Source organism: Carex rostrata, chromosome 3, assembly GCF_964058835.1.
Source record: "Carex rostrata chromosome 3, lpCarRost1.2, whole genome shotgun sequence".
NCBI lineage: Eukaryota > Viridiplantae > Streptophyta > Magnoliopsida > Poales > Cyperaceae > Carex > Carex rostrata.
The window spans coordinates 11,018,926-11,029,145 of record NC_135920.1 but is presented as its reverse complement, the minus strand read 5'-3'; the positions used below and the strand labels follow the sequence as shown (position 1 = coordinate 11,029,145).

Genomic DNA, 10,220 nt, shown 5'->3' with positions numbered 1-10,220 from the left:
TACAGTACACTTAATTAACTCTAAATTACACTACATTACCATTAAATTACCACTAAATTAATATCAAATAAACTTTAAATTAACACTACATTACACTTAATTAACTCTAAATTACACTACATTACCATTAAATTACCACTAAATTCCTAAATATACTCCAAATCAATCTAAATTACACCAAATACTAATTTAACACTACATTTTACAATAATAATCTAAATTAAATTAATTATTTGTTTTAATTCGGTTAAAATAAGAATTATAAAGAAAGAGATATTTACCTTGTCAAAATTGTAGATCTGAAGAGTTTTCAAATCTCCTAAACAATCCTGAAATTTTGAGACAATTGGATTGAGAATTGATTGAGTATATTGAGAGAATAAAAAAAAATAAAAAATAAAAGGGGGCTCACGGTTTGGGATGAAGAACATCAATGGAGGAGGAAAGGGAGAGACAGAGCCATCGTGTTGGAAAGTTATAGAAACAGCCTACACCGGTTCCTAGGACCGGTGGAGGGCTAAAATGGATCTTCTGTGGCGAGCGAACGCTGCTGGTGAAAAACGTGCTCCACCGGTCCCTAGGACCGGTGTAGTTTTGATTTTTTTTGCTCCACCGATCCTAGGGATCGGTGGAGGCTAGTTACAGAAAATCATGCCATCCAAGGCTTGTTTCAACGAAACATTTTTCATTAATTCTAAATAAAAAAAAATCGTATATTTGTATACGAAATAAATTGGCGATCCATGTGCGGTAAATTATTGGCAACCTATGTAAGCTCAATAATTAAATAATTATTTGATCCATGTGCGTTAATTAATATTAGTTTTCTTAAATTCCGTTCTAATAAAAAAAACAAATTTCTTATACGATTTCTACTTGTAGTAGATCATTGTAATTATTTAATTAAATATTTATATTTTTTACTTTGTCGCCAGCAAGATGTATCCATCAATTCTTTTCTATTGTTTTGAAAGTCAAAATATGTATGAAAAATCTACGAGCAAAATATCCAATACAACTAAGAAACATATACAGCAATCAAATATTGTACTTAATTTTTTTTATACCACTATCACGTGTTCTTATTACAAGTTTATTCGATAACATATGAACTTCAAATTAATGCAACCAAGTATTTAAAAAAAAAAACAAAAAACAAATTAACGCACCGAGCATAGCATTGAACGTAACAAAGCTACAATAAACTGATTATCTTTATAATAATATTTAAAATTTTGTGTAAAAATTACTGAAATGATGTTACTTTAATATATAGGTACCAGTTCTAAACTGAGGTGAAATTAATCTAATAAATCTAAGGTAATAATGAAAGTAATATTCTGAACTAATACCTGTATATTAATTTAACATCACTTTCACCTATAAATCTAATAATAATAATTAAATTAATTATAAATATACTAGTGAAATTTTTTAACATTAATCATATATAATAATGGTTAATATAGTTGATTAGGTAGTTATGTATTTTTTTTCAATCAACATTAATAGTCTTTTTGTGTGTCATAAGATCAAAAATTGCCCAATTTAGTTACGTCACCCCTGATATTGTCCTATATTGTTTTTTTTTCTTTGGTTAAAAAGACCTAAGTCCAGTTTCATTTAACAAAACGAAACAGAGTTCAATTACATCAGAGAGATTGTCCTATATAGTTAGTAAAATTAAATCTCTATATATTGGTTTTATTTGTTTTCCTACATCAAAACACAAACTCATTTTTATGTTATCAAAGACTTCAGCACACAACACTAAAAACAACAAAGAATGCAACCTTGTCAGTTTTTGGTAACCCGTATGCATATTCTATAGTATCATCAACTGAATTTCATTGAACAAAATAATCTAAACATTGACCCATCCAGAATCATATCTTTCTACCATAACTACAAGAAATAAATAAATTGTCTATGGCCTCATTTTCATTTCAAATCTGGCATTGGAGGCTCCCATTCCACCCTCTTTTAGATACTTGGTTGCATTAATTTGAATTAATAGAGATTTTAAAAATAAACTAAATTATACTAAATTATACTTATTATAAGGAGGATTCAAATGTACCATGAATTTGTGCTCCGATATGCTCCACATCCTTTATCTTCATTTTCAAAGTCTGAACAATTGATCTGAACTGCTCAACTTGATCTTCATAATAAAATATGCTTGGAGACCAAATTTTATATTTTATTAGAATGATTTTACTATTTTTTTAGATAGGTACAAAATTATTTTTTTAAGGAGATTCTAGACCATCCGAAAAAGCGATATAGTACCTATGTAAAAAAAATAGTAATTTTTTTTAAAAAAATATATAAAATTTGGTCTCTAAGAATATTTTATTATGAAGATCATATTGAGCGGTTTGGGTTGACTATTTAGACTTTGAAAATGGAGATAAAGGATGCAGAACATATTGGAGCACAAAATCATGGTGCGTTTGAAACTTCCTCATACTAAATTATACTAAATTATGCTAAATTATGCTAATTATACTAAATTGTTCTAAATTATGCTAAATTCTGCTAAATTATACTAGAATGTACTAAATTATGGTAATTATACTATATTATACTAAAATAAATTAAATTATGCTAATTATACTAAATTTACTAAATTGTACTAAAATATCCTAAATTATGCTACATTATATTAAATTATGCTAATTATACTAAAATATACTACATTATGCTAAATATGCTAAATTATACTAAAATATACTAAATTATGCTAAATTGTACTAAAATATACTAAATTATGCTAATTATACTAAAATATACTAAATTATACTAATTATACTAAATTATACTAAAATAAACTAAATTATACTAAATCAATTACGTTAAATTAACCTTCATTCATGATTAGTTTTCTTATTAAATCAATTACTTGTTCAAAATGGCATTGTAGTCTGCCAAAGAGATCACACAATCAAAATATTAAATTATATACTATTTCACAAGAAGAAGAAAATACCAGGCCGGCGAAAGTTTCGCCGACCTGGGCACTTTTAAAAAATTTCAACCAAACTGATCAGATCTGTTAATTTATATTTAATGTTCGATATTAAAAAACATCAGCGAATTTGGGATAGAGTCAATAAAAAAAGGTAAAAAAATATGCTCTCTAAGAGGTCAAGGAGGTCTTTGATCTTGACCAAAAAAAAGGTTGTTTGGTAGGATTAACCTGACTTGGGAGATCATCTCATCTAAACTGGTCCGATTTTTTTATTAATATCCAAATTTTATATTAAATTTTAAAAAATATCCGAATCGGTTGGTTTTTTCGAAATCTACCCATTCCGGAAATTTTTTTTCCGGAATTAAACTCTAAATCTGGAAAAAAAATTTCCGGAAACTTGATTCTAACTCCGGAAATTTTTTTCCGGATTTAGGATTTTTTTTTTTCTTTTTTTTTGCTAAATCCGGAATAATTTTTTCCGGATTTAGGATTTTTTTTTTTTTTAGGAAATTTTTTTTTCCGAATTTTTTTTTTCAGTTTTTATTTATAATTTATTTATTTTTTGTATTGAAGTATTACAAATATTTAATATATTTTAAAAAAAATAGATGGAATACTATATAATTTGATTTATTCAAAAGACTGCTACAAATAATCCGGATCAACATTTTTCATGCCGGATTTTTTACGGCCGTAAAAAAAAAATATAATATAATATAATATATGTATATGTATATGTAATATAATATATGTATATGTATATGTAATATAATATATGTATATATATGTATATATAATATAATATATATGAAAATGAAGATATAAAATATGAGGTATGATGAGGTATAAAAAATATGAGGTATTGGAACTCTCGTTTAGTGCCTCAAAAATTCAGTTTAAGTTTTCGTTCAACGGTAGGCATTCAACGATCGGTATTTTCAAAGTTTTCAAAGTCCAAACAGATCGTTGAATACCCTTGTTTGATTATGTTTAATTTTCTAAAATGTATATATTTTTAAGTTTTCGTTCAACGGTAGGCATTCAACGATCTGTTTGGACTTTGAAAACTTTGAAAATACCGATCGTTGAATGCCTATCGTAGAACGAAAACTTAAACTGAATTTTTGAGGCACTAAACGAGGGTTCCAATACCTCATATTTTTTATACCTCATCATACCTCATATTTTATATCTTCATTTTCATATATATGAGGTGGGCTACGGTGAGTTGCGATTTTGCTGTGAACAGTAAAATTTTCTGGACCATCAGATCAGCGACTTTCAAAATTGCTTAATGAATAGTAAAAAAATTCCAAAAAATATAAAATTTGGTCTCCAAGCACATTTTAATATGGAGAACAAGATGAACGGTTCGGATCGACATTTTGAACTTTAAAATCGCAAAATATGAGCGTGAAGTAAAATAGTCGCTTTACTTCGCAACTCACCGTAGCCCACCTCTATATTATATTATATATACATATATATACATATATTATATTATATATACATATACATATATTATATTATATATACATATACATATATTATATTATATATACATATACATATATTATATATACATATACATATACATATATTATATTATATTATATTATTTTTTTTTACGGCCGTAAAAAATTCGGCATGAAAAATGTTGATCCGGATTATTTGTAGCAGTCTTTCGAATAAATCAAATTATATAGTATTCCATCTATTTTTTAAAAAATATATTAAATATTTGTAATACTTCAATACAAAAAATAAATAAATTATAAATAAAAACTGAAAAAAAAAATTTCGGAAAAAAAAATTTCCTAAAAAAAAAACAAAAAAAAAAAATCCTAAATCCGGAAAAAATTATTCCGGATTTAGCAAAAAAAAAAAGAAATCCTAAATCCGGAAAAAAAATTTCCGGAGTTAGAACCGAGTTTCCGGAAAATTTTTTTCCGGAAATAGAGTTTAATTCTGTAAAAAAAATTTCCGGAATGGGTAGATTTCGACAAAACCAACCGATTCGGATATTTTTTTAAATTTAATATAAAATTTGGATATTAAAAAATTCGGAAACTGGTTATACTCGAAAGAAAAAAAATGCTGCCCATATAAATATGGGCTTTATGGGCCGTAGCATTATCCAGTTGGGTTCCAAAACCGTAAGCTAGTCCCGAGCTGTTTGTTTTATTTTGGGAAACTTAAGGTTAAATCGAACTGGTTTTTATTTCAATCGCTGAAACTTTTTAACGACAGTTTAGTAATTTTAGGCAGATAGTCGGCGGCTTCGACTATATCCCACTCCAGAAAGGGCCGCAGGTTAGAATCCTCTTCGTCGGCGAATTCCCGGCTTAAGGAATTTGGCGAGAATCGTACGGAACGGAAGTCCGATCGAGATCTGACGGGGCGGCGCTCTCGTCTCTTCCGACTAGGTATGAATCTACTACTACTTTTGTCTTCTCCTTCCTTTGCGCGGTGAAGGTGTTCTTCTTGCAAATTGAAACCCTATAAATGAAATTTTGATGGCAATCTCTCTAAAGTCATAGAAATTTGAGTATAATAACAAAATCTGTAAGGACTTCATTCTACGGAAAATGTTTAGCTGATCAGAAAATTTCAATTCAAAATCATGTCTATTCTTTTCTTTTTCTATTCTCTCTCTGTTTTTTTTTTTATAAAAAGGCCCACGGCCCAGTTTCATTGATGAAACGAAACTTAGTTCTTTTCTTTTTCTATTCTACTGAATTCCTTTTTATTTTGGTTCCGATCAGGTGTAAACCCTTCTCTTTTCTTTGATTTTGCAGTAAACATAACCCTAACCCTAGCCTATGGGGGCAACTGATGGATTGAAGAAGCTTGAATACCTTTCTCTCATTTCCAAGGTCTGCTCTGAGCTTGAAAGCCATGTAGGCGTGGCCGACAAGACTCTAGCAGAGTTCATCACCGAGCTTGGTCGTTCCTCCACCTCAGTCTCTGAATTTGATAAGAAGCTGAAGGAGAATGGTGCCGATATGCCAGACTACTTCGTGCGTACTCTTCTTACAATCATCCATGCAATTCTCCCGCCAGACCAGAAGGGTAAAGCAGGGGCTGATTCCAAGTCGAAGCTGAAAGAAGGTTCATTCCCGGGCTTGTCACGGCCAGACGATCTGGATCGGGTTAAAAAGCTAGAGATGGAGATTCAACAGGATGTAGAGCTGAAATCGCATGAAGAAGACCGAGAGAAAGATCGTGGCAGGGATCGGGGCAGAGAAAGAGACAGAGATAGGAACCGGGACAGAGATCGTGACCATGAGAGAGACAGAGAATGGGATAGAGACAGGGATAGAGACAGAGAAAGAGGGAGAGATAGACAGCATCGAAGGGATAGCAAGTATGATGGAGTGAAAAAAGAGGATTACAGGAGTGATAAAGATAGAGATAGAGATAGAGGCCACAGGAGAGGTAGAGATAATCGCTCCAACCAAGAAGAAAGAGAAGTGGAAGACGAAAGAGAGGATTACCAGGGTCGAAGAAAGAGTACCTCTGATGAGCCTGAGCTATTTAATGTCTATCGGGGCCGGGTGACCAGGGTCATGGATTCGGGCTGCTTTGTACAGCTCAGTGATTTGCATGGGAAGGAGGGACTGGTACACATCTCTCAGATTGCGGCCCGGAGGGTCTTAAATGCGAAAGAATTGGTCAAACGAGACCAAGAGGTTTTTGTGAAGGTAATATCTATTTCTGGCCAAAAGCTCAGTTTGTCCATGCGAGATGTAGATCAGAAAACAGGTAAGGATTTGCTACCCATGAAGAAAAGCTCAGAGAATGATGGTACACATGCCAACCCGACGAGTGGGAGCAATAATAGTGGCACATCCACAACTAGAAAAGGTCTTTCTGGTATAACCATAAAAGAAGAAGAAGAGCCTGGTAGCAACTCTAGGCGGCCATTCAAGCGCTTAAGCTCACCAGAGATATGGGAGGCAAAACAATTAATGGCCGCAGGTGTTTTAGATGCGCGGGATAATCCCATGTTTGATGAAGAAGGAGACGGGCTATTGTACCAAGAAGAAGGTGCAGAAGAGGAACTAGAAATTGAGTTAAATGAAGATGAACCCAATTTTTTGCAGGGTCAAACCAGGTTTTCAATTGACATGTCACCCGTTAAAATATTCAAGAATCCTGAAGGCTCTTTAAGCCGTGCAGCTGCTTTACAGTCTGCACTGATTAAAGAGAGAAGAGAGGTGAGGGAACAGCAGCAGAGAACCATGCTCGATTCCATACCTAAAGATTTGAATAGACCCTGGGAAGATCCAATGCCAGAAACAGGAGAGAGACATCTTGCACAGGAGCTTCGAGGTGTCGGATTGTCAGCCTATGACATGCCCGAGTGGAAAAAGGATGCGTATGGCAAGGCATTGACTTTTGGTCAAAGGTCAAAACTGTCAATTCAGGAGCAGAGGCAGAGTTTACCTATTTATAAGCTGAAGAAGGAGCTAATTCAGGCAGTGCATGATAACCAGGTCTTAGTGGTGATTGGTGAAACAGGTTCAGGAAAAACGACACAGGTGACCCAGTATTTAGCTGAGGCAGGGTATACTACTAATGGAATGATTGGGTGTACACAGCCTCGTCGTGTGGCAGCCATGTCTGTGGCCAAGCGTGTGGCAGAAGAATTTGGATGCAGGTTAGGGGAAGAGGTTGGTTATGCGATTCGATTTGAGGATTGCACAGGCCCGGAGACTGTAATCAAGTACATGACTGATGGTATGCTTCTGAGGGAAATTTTGGTGGATGAAAATTTATCAAAGTATTCAGTTGTTATGCTTGATGAAGCACATGAGAGAACAATACACACTGATGTATTGTTTGGCTTGTTAAAGCATTTGATAAGGCGCAGAAAGGATCTGAGGTTGATTGTCACCTCTGCCACGCTTGATGCAGAGAAATTTTCGGGTTACTTCTTTAATTGTAATATTTTCACAATACCAGGTCGAACTTTCCCTGTGGAGATACTATACACAAAGCAACCCGAGACTGATTACTTGGATGCGGCTCTGATAACGGTCTTACAAATTCATTTGACTGAGCCAGAGGGCGATGTACTTGTCTTTCTGACAGGTCAAGAGGAGATCGATCATGCCTGTCAGTGTCTCTATGAGAGAATGAAAGGGTTAGGAAAGAATGTGCCAGAATTAATTATCTTACCTGTTTATAGTGCTTTGCCAAGTGAGATGCAGTCACGGATCTTTGACCCGGCCCCACCTGGCAAGAGAAAAGTGGTGGTGGCAACCAACATTGCTGAGGCCTCTTTGACCATTGATGGCATCTTTTATGTGGTGGACCCTGGTTTTGCAAAAATCAATGTTTATAACCCTAAACAAGGGCTTGACTCGCTTGTCATTACACCTATTTCTCAGGCCTCAGCCAAACAAAGAGCAGGTCGTGCCGGCCGTACCGGTCCTGGAAAATGTTACCGACTATATACAGAGAGTGCATACCGAAATGAGATGCCACCTACAACTATACCTGAAATCCAACGAATCAACCTGGGGTTAACAACTCTAACCATGAAGGCTATGGGCATAAATGACCTCCTGTCATTTGATTTCATGGACCCGCCCTCACCTCAAGCCCTAATCTCGGCCATGGAACAGCTATACAGCCTTGGTGCACTAGATGAAGAGGGGCTTTTGACAAAACTGGGTCGAAAAATGGCTGAATTTCCTTTAGAACCGCCTCTCTCAAAGATGCTTTTGGCAAGTGTAGATCTTGGTTGCACTGATGAAATATTGACCATTATAGCCATGATCACTACAGGAAACATATTCTACCGGCCAAGAGAGAAACAGGCTCAGGCTGATCAGAAACGAGCCAAGTTCTTTCAACCTGAAGGGGACCACTTGACCTTACTTGCAGTTTATGAGGCGTGGAAGGCGAAGAATTTCTCAGGTCCTTGGTGTTTTGAGAATTTTGTACAGTCAAGATCGCTCAGGCGGGCCCAGGATGTCAGAAAGCAATTACTCACTATTATGGACAGGTACATATCCTCTTCTCATGTTTATTCTTAGCTCAATTACTCACTAGTCCAAACGAGTCCAACCCTTTTTATCTGTTAATGGGAATGCTAAAATTTCATATTCTTTAGTAAAAGGCTAAAAAATAGTTTGGGAATGGTAAAATTTTGTATTCTGTAAAGATTTTCTTGTGCCTCTGTTTATGGTCTTGAGTACACTGGGGCTTCTACCTATGGTGGTCCCAAAAGGCTTCTACCTGACAAATGTATTTCTGCTGTGCTGCCTGTTACAGGTACAAGTTAGATGTGGTTTCAGCTGGCAAGAATTTCACCAAAATTCGAAAGGCAATCACTGCCGGTTTCTTCTTCCACGCAGCTAGGAAGGACCCGCAAGAAGGTTACCGAACGATTGTTGAGAACCAGGCAGTGTACATCCACCCCAGCAGTGCCCTTTTCCAGAGGCAACCTGACTGGCTCATATACCATGAGCTTGTCATGACCACTAAGGAGTACCTGCGGGAGGTCACTGTCATTGACCCCAAGTGGCTTGTCGAGCTGGCACCTAGGTTCTTCAAGTCGGCCGATCCAACTAAAATGAGCAAGAGAAAGCGCCAGGAGAGGATCGAGCCATTGTATGATAGGTACCACGAGCCCAACTCATGGCGTCTCAGCAAACGCCGGGCTTGATCTACTTGTTGCAGTGGTCTTGATTTAGTAGCTTTCATTCAATTTTGTTTAAGGGTTGTATAGACCTCGTATTATTGTATGCCCTCTAGTTTTTTTTCTGTCGGGTATCTAATTTGAATTGGAACACTGGTATTATTACCGCAAGTTTATCTGTAGTATTGCACCCTTTTTTGCAAGTAGCAGAAATTTTTAATATAACTCTGTCACGAGGAAGTTAATGTTAACTTTTTAATTTACTTGATGTCCAAATATGTTGTTGATAAACTTTATCTATTATATACGACAAGTAGATTTAGGCTCTGCGCTGTCTGATTCTTCTTTGGTAAAATTTTGTTTCTAAATTGCAAGTTTCATTGGTGTCTAAGTGGCGTAGTCAGGAATTTTGTCAGATGTAGGCGAACTTACATGACAGAATATATATAGTTGCAAAAAAAAAAAAAAAACAAATTCAACATAATAAAAACTACGACATCAATCAAAATAAACAAGAAGTCAATATAATATATATGAACATCAAAATTTTCAACGAAGTTAAAATTTTATAACAAATATTTTTTTACATAT

General features: G+C 34.6%; 1 protein-coding gene across 1 annotated transcript; it reads left to right on the top strand.

The window, feature by feature from the left end:
- Positions 1-5,246: 5,246 nt before the first annotated feature.
- LOC144551455 (ATP-dependent RNA helicase) lies at positions 5,247-9,923 on the top strand. The gene is made up of 3 exons (XM_078299413.1): positions 5,247-5,403; positions 5,776-8,993; positions 9,263-9,923. The coding sequence occupies exons 2-3, from the start codon at positions 5,800-5,802 to the stop codon at positions 9,654-9,656; spliced, it is 3,588 nt and encodes a 1,195-aa protein (XP_078155539.1). The 5' UTR covers positions 5,247-5,403; positions 5,776-5,799; the 3' UTR covers positions 9,657-9,923.
- The last annotated feature ends 297 nt before the right edge of the window (positions 9,924-10,220 follow it).

What these genes read in the sequence shown, in the direction of transcription:
- LOC144551455 (XM_078299413.1), top strand. Translation starts at nt 5,800, where the DNA reads ATGGGGGCAACTGATGGATTGAAGAAGCTTGAATACCTTTCTCTCATT. An exon ending in TTACTCACTATTATGGACAG is followed by an intron (nt 8,994 to 9,262) that starts GTACATATCCTC and finishes TGCCTGTTACAG; the next exon opens with GTACAAGTTAGATGTGGTTT.